The 18006-nt window shown below is 41.7% G+C and overlaps 1 protein-coding gene across 1 annotated transcript; it reads right to left on the bottom strand.

The window, feature by feature from the left end:
- Positions 1–16618: 16618 nt before the first annotated feature.
- Positions 16619–17332, bottom strand: LOC134614790 (claudin-4-like). Its single transcript, XM_063459369.1, has one exon. It carries the CDS (start codon positions 17330–17332, stop codon positions 16619–16621), a length of 714 nt encoding a protein of 237 aa, XP_063315439.1.
- Between the last annotated feature and the right edge of the window lie 674 nt (positions 17333–18006).

The raw sequence follows: 18006 nt of genomic DNA, 5'->3' as shown, positions 1-18006 counted from the left end.
TGCAGCCCTCTCCCCCTTGTATGAATCCCCATTTTCCCCTCTGTGCAGTTAATTTCCCCCTCTCCCCCCTCTGTGCAGTTAATTCCCCTTTGTGTGAATCTCCCTTTCCCCCCTTTGTGCAGCCCCCTTTCCCTCTCTGTGTGCAGCCCCCTTTCCCTCTCTGTGTGCAGCCCCCACCCCCAGTGTGAATTCCCCTTCCCCCTCTGTGCAGTTCATTTCCCCTTCTCTGTGCAGCCCCCTTGCCCTCTGTGTGCAGCACCCTCTGTGTGCAGCCCTCGAGTGTGTGTGTTAGTGTGTGTGTCTGTTACTGAGTGTGTTAGTTTGTGTGTGTCTGCTAGTGAGTGTCAGTGAGTGTTAGTTTTTGTGTGTTTGTTAGTGTGTGTGTTAGTTGTGTGTGTCTGTTAGTGAGTGTGTGTCTGCTAGTGAGTGTCAGTGTGTGTGTGTGTTTGTGTGTCAGTGAGTGTGTTACTGTGTGTCTTACTGAGTGTGTTAATTTGTGTGTGTCTGTTAGTGAGTGTGTGTTTGTCAGTGAGAGTGTATGTATGTCTGTCACTAAGGGTGTCTGTCAGTAAATGTGTGTGTCTGTTAGCTAGTGTGTATGTGTCTGTTCGTAAGAGTGTGTGTGTGTGGTAAAAACCCCTTCAGCACTTACCTTTCTCCAGCGCTGGGCTCCCTTTGCGCTGGTGATCTCTCCGCCCTGATCCGCCTCTCAGCTCCGAATGCGCATGCGCAGCAGAGCCGGGAACGCATTCAAACTGCCCATAGGAAAGCATTACTCAATGCTTTCCTATGGACGTCCAGAGTCTTCTCACTGTGATTTTTCACAGTGAGAATTGCGGAAGCGCCTCTAGCGGCTGTCAGTGAGACAGCTACTAGAGGCTGGATTAACCCTTAGTGAAACATAGCAGTTTCTCTGAAACTGCTATGTTTTCAGCTGCAGGGTTAAAACTAGAGGGAACTGGCACCCAGACCACTTCATTGAGCTGAAGTGATCAGAGTGCCTATAGTGGTCCTTTAAGTCTATGTGTATCTGCATGCACTGGCGTACATCACGCGGTCACAGGGGTCGCACCATGTGTTGCGGCCCAGGCCCGTGCAGAGTAAGCGTGTGTGTGTGTGTGGGGGGGGGGTCCACAGATCAATTTTCGCACCGGGGCCCCATGGATCGTGTGTACGCCACTGCACACACATCATCCTGCACTCACACATCATCCAGCACACACACACACACAGATCATCCAGCGCACACACACACACACACACACACAGATCATCCAGCGCACACACACACACACACACACACACATCATCCAGCACACACACACACATCATCCAGCACACACACACACATCATCCAGCGCACACACACATCATCCAGCGCACACACACACACACACCCACATCATCCAGCACACACACACACACATCATCCAGCACACACCCACATCATCCAGCACACACGCACGCACGCACATCTTCCAGCACACACACACACACACTTCATTCATTATACATACTCTGCACTCACTACAAACACACTACATTCACTATACACACTACATTCACTACACACTACATACACTGCATTCATTATACACACCCTGCACTCACTACAAACACACTACATTTATTATACACACTGCACTCACTACAAACACACTACATTTATTATACACACTGCACTCACTACAAACACACTACATTCATTATACACACTCTGCACTCACTACAAACACACTACATTTATTATACACACTGCACTCACTACAAACACACTACATTCATTATACACACTCGGCACTCACTACAAACACATTACATTCACTATACACACTCTGCACTCACTACAATCACACTACATTCACTATACACACTCGGAACGTACTTCAAACACACTACATTCATTATACACACTCTGAACTCACTACAAATACACTACATTAATTATACACACTGCACTCACTACACACACTGCATTCATTATACACACTATGCACTCACTACAAACAGACTACATTCATTATACATACTCTGCACTTACTACAAACACACTACATTCATTATACACACTCTGCACTCACTACAAACACACTGCATTCATTATACACACTCTGCACTCACTACAAACACACTACATTTATTATACACACTGCACTCACTACATTCATTATACACACTCTGCACTCACTACAAACACACTGCATTCATTATACACACTGCACTCACTAGACACACTACATTCATTATACACATTCTGCACTCACTACAAACACACTACATTTATTATACACACTTTGCACTCACTACAAACACACTACATTTATTATACACACTGCACTCACTACATTCATTATACACACTCTGCACTCACTACAAACACACTGCATTCATTATACACACACTGCACTCACTACAAACACACTACATTCATTATACACACTCTGCACTCACTACAAACACACTACATTCATTATACACACTCTGCACTCACTACAAACACACTGCATTCATTATACACACTGCACTCACTACAAACACACTGCATTCATTATACACACTCTGCACTCACTACAGACACACTGCATTCATTATAAACACTCTGCACTCACTACAAACACACTACATTCATTATACACACTCTGCACTCACTACAAACACACTGCATTCATTATACACACACTGCACTCACTACAAACACACTACATTCATTATACACACTCTGCACTCACTACAAACACACATTCACTATACACACTTTGCAGTCACTACAAACACTAAATTCATTATACACATTCTGCACTCACTACAGACACTAAATTCATTATACACATTCTGCACTCACTACAAAAACACTACATTTATTATGCAGACTGCACTCACTACAAACACAGTACATTCATTACACACCCTGAACTGCACTATATGCATAGGAGTGTAATTTTTTTTTTTTTTTAGGGGGGGGGGGGGGGAGAATGGGAATCATGGGTGAGTTCCCACACTTTTTTCTCCAGGACTTGACCCCTGTATCAATGACTCTTGGTTATTGTTTACTTGGGATGTGACTAGCCTCTACACGTCCATCCCTCATGAGGGAGGTATTTTTGTCATCAAAGAATTACTTAATGGGAAACTATAGTGCAATGAGAACAGAGTTGTTTTCCTGGCACTATTGTTCCCTATAGTGCCCCGCTCTTCCGCATCCCCCCTCCTATGGTTCAATTGGCAGTTTATTAAAATGTAATAATTACCTTTGTAGGGTTAAGGGACCTGGGACACTGCAACCAGACCATTTCAATGAGCTGAAGTGGTCTGGGTGCCTATAGTGTCCATTTAAGAATAACATCTTTATATGTGTGTGTATGTTTTGACCCACCACCTTGCTTATCTTCCCTCGTGGTCCAATGGAGGGTAAGCAGGTTCTCTGGTGGTCCAGTTGAGGATGAGCAGGATCCCTGGTTGTCTGGCAGGGGAGCTCTATTGCCTGTACCAATATCAGATAAAGGCCATTTTAAGATTACCCTTGCAGCTGTTGCTCTCGGAATCATCAAGAAGCACCAGGAGGGACTACAAGGGCAATTTTTTTTTTTTTTTTTTGTTGTGCATGAGTATAACAGAGGTTACACAGTAAACACTGGTAAGGTTTCAAAGAAAACATGTCAGGGCAAGATACCTGTATGAATACATTAGCACAATTTTTTGCATTTTTTTTTAAAGGAAAGAAGAATGATCAAAGTGAGGTGCAGAGCGATACAGTCGTTCAGACAGGTAGCATAAGGGCTGTGCACTGAGACTGGTCTTACTAGTTTAGACATTACTAAAAAAAGAGGTAAGAATAAAATAAGTGGTAACCAGGGTTAAACTTGCTAGAGTGATTCCCCCAGGAGGCCCCCTTAGTGGAAGAGTAACAGAAGTGAGGGATAGAGAGCTTGAGGTATGCAGGAATAACACCAAAATACATGGGAGATAAAGGTAGCTTAAGTAGCCTAAGTCCTGCACAAGGTGTTGTAAGATGTCACCAGGTGCATGATGTGTCATTCAGCCTATGCCCTCCAGGGGACAGACACAGTCCCTCAAGATCGTGTAGTTCTTCACGCCTTGTGGAAGATGTGGGGGTGGACGGGTCATGATTGGCTTCGCTCGGGTAGTGGTGGTGCTGGTTGGCATTTGTGGTGCCTGGCTGCTTGCTAAGGGTTGATAGGTGGTTTCCACCAGGATAGATTAGTAGGCTGGTGTAGCTTGCGTTCTACTTCCTTCAAAAAAACGCATTAAATTGTTCGTTCAATTTTATTATGAGACCATGTGCAGCATTGTTGGTATCATCGACAATTGCCATGTCTGCCATGTTGAGTAAAACATTGTGTGCTTTCTCTGCCCATGTAGCAACACCCCACGTAGCAGCATGTTTAGGGTAGACTCCCTTGGCAGACTGCTGAATACACACATATACTGCTGAATACATACACACAGACTGCTGAATACACACACATGCAAGGAGCTTAAAACACACACACACAGGCAGTTGGAAACATGCATACATACCAGGCCCGGACTGGCCCACGGGCACACCGGGCAAATGCACAGGATCTCCCCTGCCGGTCTTTGCAGGGCCGGCACTATCCGAGCGACGGCCCTGCAGTAGTCCACGGTGGGCCGGTGGGGAGATCAAAGATCTCCCTCACCGGCCCACATGCAGGATATTGCGTCCGCCGGCGGGGAGAGAGGGAGGGAGCCAGGAGAGGAACCCAGAGGAGCTCTAACTTACAGCTCCGCCGGGTTCCTCTCGCGAGATTCGGAGCGTTGCCATGGCAATGCTCCAGGTCTCGCGGGAGTTCACTCACCACAAGGACCACCAGGGATGGCAGCAGCAGCAGCAGGATTCCCCCCTCCCAGGCATAAGGTAAGAAGGGAGGGGGGATATAATCACTCAAGTAAAAGCACCCTCACTTACTCACAGATACCTTGCACCCCTGACACTCACAGCACCCTCACACTGCACCCCTGACTCACAGCACCCTCACTCACACACACACACACACTGCACCCCTGACACTCACATCACCCTCACTCACACACACACACACTCACAGCACCCTCACACACAAACTGCATCCCTGACACTCACAGCACCCACACACACACACACACACATACACACACACCGCATCCCTGACACTCACAGCACCCTCACTCACACACACACACACTGCATCCCTGACACTCACAGCACACACACTCACACACACTGCATTCCTGACACTCTCAGCACCCTCACACACACACACAAACTGCATCCCTGACACTCACAGCACCTTCACTCACCCTCACACACACACACGCACACAAACTGCATCCCTGACACTCACAGCACCCTCACTCACACACACACACACACACACACTGCACCCCTGACACTCACAGCACACACACACACACACACTGCACCCCTGACACTCACAGCACCCTCACTCACACACACACACACTGCACCCCTGACACTCACAGCACCCTCACACACACACAAACTGCACCCCTGACACTCACACACACACACACTGCACCCCTGACACTCACAGCACCCTCACTCACACACACACTGCACCCATGACACTCACAGCAGCCTCACTCACACACACTGCACCCCTAACACCCACAGCACCCTCACTCACACACACACACTGCACCCCTGACACTCACAGATTCCTCACATGCACATAGCACCCTCACGCAAACACAGCACCCACTCACATACAGCACCCATCACACACACTACACCCCTTACACACACACAGCACCCTCACACACTTTCCTAGCATTTGTTTCCTGGTATCCCAATTATGGAGACACCAGAGACAAATTTCAAGCAAACACAGTGCAAGCATGTTATTAAATTTGCTTGCGCTGCGCAGAACAAATGCAGGGCCTTTTTCTCATGCTAGAGCTCTTTAGCAGAGCTCTGCGCATGGTCTACCCTGGAAGAGCATTGAACCAACATGCTCACTTTGTGATGGGGCGTGCTTGTCATTGGTGATGACAAAAAACACCCCATCTGGCCCCGCACCCTTTTTAGTGGGCTGCTGAAATTAAAAAATGCCAGGGCCGAATTTTCTTCCCAGTCCAGCCCTGATACACACTGCTGAATACATACTCACAGACTGCTGTGCATACACACACACACGGGCTGCTACATACACACACACAGAGGGTGCTGAAAACACACACAAGTACCTGCTGCCAGAACTCCTGCTGCTATGCTTCCATGATGCTTACATCTCATTGTCCTGTAGCACCTGCTCCTCCCACTCCTCCCATTCAATCTGTGGAGAGGGCGGGACATGCTGTGCCCTCTCCACACAGCTCAGGCACCAAACAGTCTTCCTTGCACGTCCTGCAAACACCACGTACCCTGGTGGCCGGTGCTGATATTGCAGAACTTTATCCTCACAGAAAAATACCAGCAATTGTATTGTCGGTATTTTTGCAATACAGGCACCGGTCACACAGCATCAAATACCGGTAAAATACCGGCCAGGTGGCAGCCCTACTCAAGCCCTGTCAGTTTACCTGGAACAAAGATGTAAAAGCAAATTAATCCCTAAGGACCAGTAGTTTGACAAATTCCATCATGCCATGACATGGCCAGCATGTCATTAGGGGTTAATAAAAAAACAAGAAAAACATTAACGCATGTATCATTAAGGGGTTAGTTAAAACACGTAATTGTACTATATTGGGATAGCACAATTTTATTATATTTTTTTTAACAAAAAAGAGCTACACTGTATCTGCTGTAGAGTATCATCTGAAAACTGTGTCATAGCATTATATAGAATTCATACATATCAGATGAAATGAATTAAATAAGTTCAGAGGGATTCTAATGTGCTAAAATAATTAGCTGATTTATTTTACTTTAGCCAGAATTTTGCTTTCCTGGTGAGCACTTTTTATGTGAACCTACAAACCATGATCATCATTATTCGCAACCACATGGCACATCAGAACACCTTTCTACAACTATGAGGATTAGCGTCATCCTTTAAAAAAAAAAACAGTGAGCGTGATTGAGTGTCCGTAAAAAGAGAAGTCGAGCCTGTTTTCTCAACAAGGCTAATCTTTTTCTGAATGCTTATCTATGAGAGGTAAACTTAGACATTTAAAATAATAATTATCAAGTCATTCTCGATGTAAGACATGGCAGACAGGGGAGAAGAGGTACAGTCACTGGCTAGGTTTAAGGAGTCCTCCCACATGTTACAAATATGCTGTCATTTCAAATTACAGTGTGTAGCTGTGACGTGTTCCACCGGCTTGCTCAGTGATGGGATTGTAGGTTAAGAGAGCAGGATTGGATAGTCATTTACTGATCAGATTTATGGTGTCAAAAAAGGCACAATGACTGAAAGCTGAACAACACAGGAGTAACGATCATTGTTTTTAATGTATACCTGAATAGGATACTAATTAATAGAATAATTAATAAAATGACAATAGAGGGTGCAGTGTGGAGTATGGAGGTCAGTCTTTTGAAACTTCAACATGGCAGGCATATTTAAGGCAATCTTTCCATGAATGTATAAACCCTATATTTATATATAAAACCATCTCAACAACAATATATTCATATCTGCGATTGTATTTTAGCACATGTGGATTTGTGCCTGCTGTGTGTAGAGACATATGTGTACTGTATTTCTATGAGTGTGTATTTATGTGTGTTTCAGTTTCATGTGTGGATGTAGATTTCTAGGTAAGATGTATAAATGTTGTGTATAGCTCATTTGTTGTTGCATGTGTGTATTTTTATATAAATGCATAACTGCACGTTTGTATTACAAAAGCTAGGGTGCAGGATCATGTATATAGTATGTATAGTCAATTTTGTCTGGTTAAAGGGATTCTATAGTGCCAGGAAAACAAAGCTATTTTCCTAGCACTATAGGTTGCTACAATGCCCCCTTCTCTTGCGCCCCCCCCTCCTGTGGCATTGAAGGGGCTAAAACCCCTTGAGTCACTTACCTGAGTCCAGCACCGATGTCCCTCGGTGCTCGCATTAGGATTTCCCTATAGGAGGGCATTAATCAATTCTTTCCTTTGGGGTTTTCGGTGACGCTGGAAGTCCTCATGCATAGCGTGAGGATGTCTAGTGTCATTCAGACAACCAAAAGTCGTCTAAGCACCTGGAAGTCCCTTTAGTGGCAGACAGCCACTAAAGGTGGAGTTAACCGTAAGAGGTAACCCTGAGAGTTTTCTCTGAAACTCCAATAATTATTACTGTAGGTTAAAGAGACATGGGACAATGCACCCAGACCACTTCAATAAGCCGAAGTAATCCGGGTACCTATAGTGTCACTTTAATGATTCTGAGCTTCATTCGTGGCGCCAAAAGTCCCCCAAGAAAAGACTGACCAAAAAAAGAAAGAAAGATTGATGGTTGGGGGAAAGGCCCTAAATGTTGGTGTAATTCACTGATTAAGTAAGAAGTGAGCAATAGAGGGGGAAAACATCTATCTTTATATATTTAATACATATATAGAATATAAATATATTTTTTGATGCTCCCTCTATTGGTTACTTCTTCTCACTTCATCAGTGAACCATTTGGATGAAAATAAGCCTATCAGTGTACTGCAAAATATATCCATAATATTTATATTAATAAAATATTAATATTATGTATATATTTTGCAGTACACTTTTCCCAAATTTTCCCAAATTTTCCCACATTTTAATTAGTCTAAATCGTGTTTCCTAAACTTAAAATAAAATGCAAAATTCATCCAAACAGAAATGTCACATAGACAAAATTTGAAGTCTAGTAGGTAGTTAGTACATGCTCTCAGTCATTGTAATGTCCTATATATGTTCCCAGTGGTATTAAAACCTCTCTTTACATCAGGGGTGCCCAAAAGGTTTATCCCCAGATGATAGAACTACAGCTTCCATGATGTTTTGTCATTCTAAAGTATTCAAAAGGCATGCAAAGGTTTAAGGGAGTTGTAGTTTTACAACATATGGGCAGTGGCGTACATACCGGGGTCGCAGGGGTCGCGGCTGCGACCGGGCCCGGCCCACCAGGGGGCCCGGCCGCCCTGCGACCCAGGTATGTACCCACAGGGCCAGTCTCTTCTCCTGGGGGGCCCAAGAGCCGGCCACCTCAGGGCCCCCCGAGGCTGGCCCTGCTATCACCAGGCTGGCGGGCGTGCGAGGGAGCACTTTCCCCTGGGTGCTCCCTCTTCAGCTCCCTCGCGCACCGCACTGAAACCGGAGCCGGAAGATGACGTCATCTTCCGGCTCCGGCATCAGTACGCGGCGCGCAAGGGAGCTGAAGATGGAACACCCAGGGGAAAGTGCTCCCTCGCGCGCCAGCAGGACAAGCCAGCCGGGTGACACCACTGGACCCCAGGGAATCCCCTCAGCTCTCCCACAGGTAAGGAGGCTGGGGGGATTAAATAAAAAAAACAACAAAAAAATAAACGTGTGTGTGTGTGAGTGTATGTTAGTGAGTGTATGTTAGTGTGAGTGTATCTTAGTGTGAGTGTATGTTAGTGAGTGTGTTTTAGTGTGAGTGTATCTTAGTGTGAGTGTATCTTAGTGTGAGTGTATCTTAGTGTGAGTGTATGTGTGTGAGTGTGTTAGTGTATGTTAGTGAGTGTATGTTAGTGAGTGTGTGTGTGTGTTAGTGAGTGTGTGTGTGTGTGTGTGTTAGTTAGTGTGTGTGTGTGTTAGTGAGTGTGTGTGTGTTAGTGAGTGTGTGTGTGTTAGTGTTAGAGTGTGTGTGTGAGCGTGTGTGTCTTAGTGTTAGAGTGTGTGTTAGTATTAGAGTGTGTGTGTTAGTGTGTGTGTTAGTGTTAGTGTGTGTGTTAGTGTGTGTGTGTGTTAGCGTGTGCGTGTGTTAGAGTGTGCGTGTTAGAGTGTGTGTCTGTGTGCGTCTGTTAGTGAGTGTGTATGTATGTTTGTCACTGAGTGTGTGTCTGTCAGTTAATGTGTGCGTGTGTGTCTTAAGCACTTACCTTTCTCCAGCGCCGGGCTCCCTTGGCGCTGGGGATCTCTCCGCCCCGATCCGCCTCTCAGCTCCGAATGCGCATTCGTGGCAAGAGCCACGCGCGCATTCAAACCGCCCATAGGAAAGCATTTCCTATGGAGGTTCAGCGTCTTCTCACTGTGATTTTCACAGTGAGAATCGCAGAAAATCCTCTAGCGGCTGTCAATGAGACAGCCTCTAGAGGCTGGATTAACCCTCAGTGAAACATAGCAGTTTCTCTGAAACTGCTGTTTTCAGCTGCAGGGTTAAAACTAGAGAGACCTGGCACCCAGACCAATTCATTGAGCTGATGTGATCTGGGTGTCTGTAGTGGTCCTTTAAGTGTATGTGTTTATGCATGCACTGGCGTACATACCGTGGTCGCAGGGGTCGCAGCCCTGCGACCAGGTGCCCGCCGCCATGTGTTGCGGACCCAGCCCGCGCAGAGTAAGCGCGCGCGGGGGGGGGCACGGATCAGTTTTCGCACCGGGGCCCCATGGGTTGTGTGTACGCCACTGCATATGGGGATCTACCTTTTGGGCACCCCAGCTTTATGTTCCCAGTACGTAAAACCTCAATGTACATGTTCTGGATCCTTGTAATGATCCTTTATTTGTTCCTAGCTCATTAACCTCCTTTTGCATGTTTACAGCCACTGAACACCCCTTCATATTATCTCAGCCCATTTAACCCACCTGTTCTATACAGACCCCTTTTGCGTTTTCTTACTCCTTATAACACCTGTGTACATGGTATTTACATGTTGTAATCCATATATCCTGCCCTTTACATGTCCCAGTTATTTAAAGCCATATTTTCATGATCCCAATGCCTTTAATACATTTACATGCTCCCCGTCCCTTTGACCCCCCATACATATATTTATTAAGGTTCCATTGAGAATTAAACAGTTGCCACATTGTGGCAGCCAAGAACAGGCCAGCATTAAAAGCACATTGCAGGACCATAAAAAAGACAGAGGGTGGACCATTTTTTATGGAGGTCGGTGGTGGATCTCTTTACACCTTACCCACGGGAGATCTAATTGTTTTTGTTGATAAAGCTATAGCTGCCTGGTACACTAATGAAAAAATACATCTTACTGAAGGCTCATTTTAGGGGCCAAAACAGACGCCCCTTCAGAGAAAAGCACCTGCCGGCAAGTGCCTGCTTCGTCAGTTGGCAAATCCATCAATAATTATTTCCTCAGAATAATTACTGTATTCTTTGAGTGTTACACGTCAAACATTCATAATATTCAAGAAGAGGCAGAGTTCAAAAGATTACTCAACCTGTGCGTAGGTGCTAAATAAAACAGGGAAGTTTTTATATGACTTCGAGAGTCCAAGGTAGTTATATATTTATGTATTGTAAGTAAGAGACATTGCACATGTCTAGTAAGCAATTAGTATTGGAGGTGTGGATATATGAATAACAGGATGTAAACTAAAGAACTCAAGGCAGACATTTTATGACAGAGGAAGGCAGTGAGAGGAGCATAGGCAGGGTTGTGAGGAGATCACAAGTATTTTAAAAATAAACAAATGCTTTCTGTATATGGAAATGATCCACCAAATGATCTTTGAGGTCATACGATGGTTTGGTTAAACACGTGCTGAGAATCCTTTGATGGTTGCAAATAACAAACAGCTTCTATGTTCATCCTAAAGCTCAGAAAGCATTGAATTTAGTCAAATTACTCCTAAATCATGTGTCTTATATATATATATATATATAATTTTATTTATTTTTTTAAGTAAACAAAATAACGATAAATAATGCAGTAAAAAATCATTTTACCTTAAAAAAATTGGTCTACCAAGCTACAACATATGTGAAATAACGTGAGAATGTAGAACAGAACAAACGTTACCAAAGAACCTTTTGCAATAATTTGACATAATTAATGTATATTTGCTAACAAATACGTATTTTTACATTTTGATGATTTATTTATCAGAATTAAATATGTCATATAATTATGTACTACATCTGTGCACATATTATTTTCAGCTGGTGTGAACTAATCAAATTCCTTTTATTCTTTGCCCGAACAAATCGATTAATTGAATGACTAAGACTCCACCGATAAAACCTGAATGGATCGATTTGTTCGGGCATAGATTAAAAGGAATTTGATTCATTCACACCAGCTGAAAATAATTTGTGCACAGGTCTATTCTTTACTGCCAGGATTGATTGTGTAATAAAGTATTTTAGGAACTATTATTTTTGTAATAGTAGCTATCAGCAGAAATCAAAGAAAGGTAATAGACATAGTACATAAATACACTATATATATATATATATATATATATATATATATACAATAAATAATAGTCAAAAGATGGAAAAATCCTAATCGGGGGATACCTAGCAAGTCCATATAAATCATTAAATTATTGCTGCACTACTCTAGAGCAGTGTTCCCCAAACCAGTCCTCATGGACCACAAACAGTCCAGGTTTTGTCAGTCCTCATGGACCACACACAGTCCAGGTTTTGTCAGTCCTCATGGACCACAACCAGTCCAGGTTTTGTTAGTATCTCCATTGGAATAAAACAGGGAAATACATAAATCCTGGACTGCTGGTGGTCCATGAGGACTGGATTGGGGAACTCTGCTCTAGAGTACATAGTTAATTAGTTACAATTGTGTGTCACAAAAATAACCACTAGGTGGGGCCCTTCTGACAAGGATGGTCAAATTGGAGATTTTTAGTTGGAAAACTATAATGCCCTACACTTTTTGTCATGCTTATGACTTTGCAGTAGTACTTTCATCTTTTGGACACTCCTAAATTTAGCTACATGTTTAAAACAGTGTTTCCCAACCCAGTCCTCAAGGCACACCTACCAGTCCAGGATTTAAGGATTACCCAGTTTTGTCTAAGGTGTTTTTAGAAAAAAAAGAAAAAACACCTTAGACAAAACTGAGTAATCCTTAAATCCTGGACTGGTAGGTGTGCCTTGAGGACTGGGTTGGGAAACACTGTTTTAAACAATAATACACGGAGGCCAAACTGTTTCCTACCAACAGTTGGTCTACAGTTCCTCCAAAAAAAGTTGATAGTCAATAGTCATTTGCTGTCAGAGCATTGTCTAATGTGCAGACCAATGACAGGAGGGGGACCAACCTATGCTTAAATTAGATAAGGGTGACTGAGTGCACCCTGTGTCTAAACTACCTCAACAATAGGGAAGCACTGAAACAAGGAACAGGGAAGCGAAGAAGACATCTGATGACTTGTTGATGAAATTAATTTGATCATGCAATATATAAATATAGCTTAATGTCTATTGTCTGTCCCTGTAGGCTTTTCAATGTACACACTGACTTTTACGAGAAGGTGCAGTGTTTACATTGCTGTCTAGTAACACCTCCCAGTGCAGTCACTCAGACAGCCACTAGAGGTGCTTCTTAGTCATCTACATTCAGCCTCTCCACAATGTATGGAGATGCTGAATGCTCCATATAGAGATGCATTGATTTAATGCATCTCTATAAGGGGATGCTGATTGGCACAGAGTGGCGTTTTGCAAGTTAAAAACCTTTTCGCAGCAATCAGTCAGGGGCCGGTAACCTTAACAGTCACTCCAGGAATACATATATATTTTGTGATGTAAACCAATGTCAGACTAAAAGATACTGAAACAAATGATACATTTAAAAACATTTTATTACAACAAATTTAAATAGAAATACACACATTCAAGAATAAACTCTTTTTACAAGCAATAGTGTTAATACATATGCATCAGCAGTAAGAATTTAAAGCTGTGTCCTTAAATATTCTGTTCTTTAAAAAATATATGTTTGTGCAATAATACTATTTATTAAATGAAGGGTGTTTAGGAATACATATACTATACTTTATGCTGTTTTACATATTCCCATTGAAGCATAACATCTTAGAGTTGACTGTACATTCATTTTACTTGGTGTATGCCAATTTGTACTTTCCACTGTAAATCATCTCTCACAGACACGTGATTTATTTTGGAAAGCAGAAATTGAATAATTATTTTTATTGATCAACACACACGTCAAATTATAAAGACAATATTTTAGACATGGTAAACATTCTTTAATCCATAACACTTTAACGTGGATTTATTGTTTTATCAATATAAGATCACCTGTCATCATTCTATTGAATATTGCACGGCATTACAAAAAAAACTGCATCAAACCTTCTGTTGTTAAAATAGAACTGCATTCAATGTTTCTTTAATATAATAAAATATGTTAACCAATAGTTTAATTCCCTTTCTTTTTACTTGATTGACACTAATTTATAAGTCATTGATAACATCACTCTGAAATGTCACCTCATCCAAGGGACATATTTCAAGGAACAATCCAAACACTTTAACCACTACAGTGCTTTGTAGTGGTTATGGTGCAGGAATGTTCTGCCCCCCTTTCCACTGTAAGTACTCCACCTTTGTTTAACCCCTTAAGGACCAAACTTTTGGAATAAAAGGGAATCATGACATGTCAGGCATGTCATGTGTCCTTAACCCCTTAAGGACACATGACGTGTGTGACACGTCATGATTCCCTTTTATTCCAGAAGTTTGGTCCTTAAGGGGTTAAGGGGTTAATATGGTTTTAATTTGTAACTCGGGTCTGATGGGCCCACTCCCAACATACAGCTACAGCTAAGTTGATACTGGCTGCTCTCCTGAGTTAAGTGCTGCAAGAGCTCATTGGCTCATTGCTCGCTTCCAATTAGCTAATCCCTGCACTTCTGAATTTAGCTCCGACAAAGAGCTTCTCTCTCTCTTATAGCTGTGGTGGAGGTGGGAAGCAGAGCCCCTTCAGACCCCCGGTAATAAGTCACAATGTTCTAAAATGGTTTGACTCCTTGCCATGAGGAGGCGCCAGAACACCCCTGGCAACATAACCACTACAGTGCACTGTAGTGGTTATGGGGTTTGCTGTATTCCTTTATCCTGTGATCTCCAATAAATATAGTTCCATGAAAACACACTTCACACATGTAGCATCAAACAGGTCAACTTTATATTATCAAAAACAAGTAAATCACTTTTATTCTGTTAACGTTTCTAAATTTGTGTTAAAGGTCTACAGTTTTAAAGTGTGCAAAGAAAAGGAGCAGTCAGTAAAAGTTCGAGTAATGCATATTAAATATACCATTAGACATATTCCTCAGTAAAAGGTCAATGGAAAAATATGGTGCCTTATTACACATTAATGTATTCACATGATTTGCATTGCAACGACACACGCTTTTTAAAGCAACTAATTAGAAAATTCCTGGCTTGCATCCCAGAATTTAAAAAATACAAATGATAAGATCACCTAATTGTATACTGTACATTTCATGTGACCTTTTATTCCGGGACAATGCAAATATTTTGACCTGTACATAACATTCTATAATAAACTACACGGGATTGCTTCTAATCAAAATTCCTACTTTTTACATAGATTATACAGTTATTATTAACAATGATGGCGAGGAATAACTCAGCACTGCTTTTAGATAAATTTTACTTTGCAACAGGTGATTTGCCTATGGAATTTCAAGCAAAATAACTAGTGGAAAGTTTAGTATTTCATAAATCCTTATTATTCTGCACACATTGTACTGATATGAAATGTTTAGATCAAACAGATTATGCTACATTTAACCCCTTGAGGACACAACTTCTGGAATAAAAGGGAATCATGACAGCATATTCCCGTCATGTGTCCTTAAGGGGTTAAATTAGTTTCTTACAAAGCTCTCTAAAAGTGTTATGGGGCATTCACAAACATTTAAATATATAATATATACTGACATTAACTCAGCAATTAAAATTCCATTCTCTATGCAAAAAAAATGTGTAATAATAAGATCATCAAGTTATTTAACCAGGACTGATTCTTTTTGCTTTTTCTAATTGTCAGGTATCTCCTGAATTTAACAAGGTTATTCTCTATAGCGAGGATTTGGAGCAAATTCCAAATTTAAGGTGAAAGCAGTCAAACTGGAATCTGAGTTCAGGTACTTTGGCCTTAAATTTGAAATTAACTTAGAATTCTCACTTAAGTGGATAAGCCTGACAATGTTTTACAGCAATGACTGTAGAATGGTTCTGTGCATTTAACCATTAACGCAGTGCAACTATAGGCGGCATTCTTTAACACACCCAAAATGTTTAAATTCACTATTCGTTTATGAGATTTGACATTCATAAGGTGAATTACTTATTCTTATAATACTTGATAGTCTCCTTTATATTTAATTAATTTTAAATAAGTAATACAAAAATATATATTAGCCACTAACTTTGACAAAAAAAATGTTTTAAAACCTGAAAAATATATATTAAATATACATTTTTACTTATACATTTTTAACAACTCAGACACTGCTGCCAAGGTGTTTTGTTTTTCTATAAAATAAATACCGATATTTATATGCTTTAACTAACAAACAAAAAAAATAAAAAATAGAACACTGGTGATCTTGATGTTACATTCAAAAGTGGCTTTTTAGTGCTCAGTGCATTTGTCCATGTTTTTTTATTTTCTTCTCATTGTGGAACTTCTTCAACTGCTAAGAAGGTATTCTCAAAACATCATCAGATGTACTGACTCCTAGAATAGTGACATTGGCTCAGGGTTTTTTCTTGTGTTTGACAAGGTATATACACTGGTCTGGGTAGGGAGGCTTGTGAAGAATATTCAATGCTCTTGCACCTCTCTTTATGTGGACATTGCCAGCAGAATATTGCTCCTGCAATCAACAGGAAGACCAGGGTGGGCCAGCCAAGGAAAAGTGCCTCTCCGATTTCTTGACGCTGAATTGTTTTGCACATTGGGTTGTTGATTTCTCTGATGATGTTGCTGGTCACCCAACTAATAGGAATGAGAACAAGAAGTCCAGCAAGAAGAAATGCGATCCCTGCAGTAATAAGCAAGCAGTGCCGACCACCTTCTGCTTTTTTGCACCATCGGAGGCACAGTAGCGTAAAAATGGCAATGATAAGTCCAATTATGGACAGTACGACAGCAAAAGCCATAAGAACTCTTCCAGCCTTTAAGTCAGATGTGATAGATACCAAGGAGTTATAGTTGGTGCATTGCATACTATTATCATTTTTGGTCACACAGGTCAGCCATAATCCATCCCAACGACTCAGCCATTGACCATCAATACGTTTATCGCAGTTCAGTGCATTACCTTCAACCATGTACGACACTCTCCACTGCGACATGGATGTAACAATGATCGTAAGTATTGTGCCGACTACTCCCAGGATAAGTCCGAGGACTTCCACAATAAGATATGCCATGCTTTTTCAGATGTTGAAAATCTTGCACAGATTTCTTTGAGGCTTTTTTCCTCCAGCTGTTAACTGGATTCCCAATAGCAGCTTTATGCTTATTCAGAAGTGAACCAGATCTACAGGTTGATGAACTGTTTCTCTGGAGTTCTTGTCTAGTTGACTTTCCAACCTGAAATGGTTTAGAACTGTCTCTGAGAGATGGTTTTATTAATCAGATCACGTGTAACAACAGCTCTGCGTCACTACATGCTAATTATGGGTGTAACTCAACTAGGAAATCCAAATTATAAAACATGACAGAGTAAGAGTCTGTATCCTTTATCTTCTGAGACTGTTTCGAAACCTAAAAATAAAAAGCGAAGAGACGTGTCTTCTCCATGTGTCATTATTTCAAGTATTTAGAGAAGTCCCAGTAAAAATGTAACTTAAATACAAAAGTAAGGGCAAGCTACTTTCAATAAACTTGACTGTTTACATTTAATAAAAACCTCCAAAACCACATTGTAGTAGAAGAAGAAGACCTCAAAATAATGTAGAACCATTCATGTCTATGATTAGAAGCAAAAAGTTTTTTTACTATTCTGATTTAATGAATGAGTTTTACTTGACAGGAACCACTGTAGATGTTTTATACTTTACTCGATGTGCCGTTTGTCTTCTGTATACTTCCCAGTGTAATA

Source organism: Pelobates fuscus, chromosome 1 (genome assembly GCF_036172605.1).
Source record: "Pelobates fuscus isolate aPelFus1 chromosome 1, aPelFus1.pri, whole genome shotgun sequence".
NCBI lineage: Eukaryota > Metazoa > Chordata > Amphibia > Anura > Pelobatidae > Pelobates > Pelobates fuscus.
The sequence above is the reverse complement of the archived record's forward strand: the minus strand, read 5'-3'. Positions and strand labels throughout refer to the sequence as shown.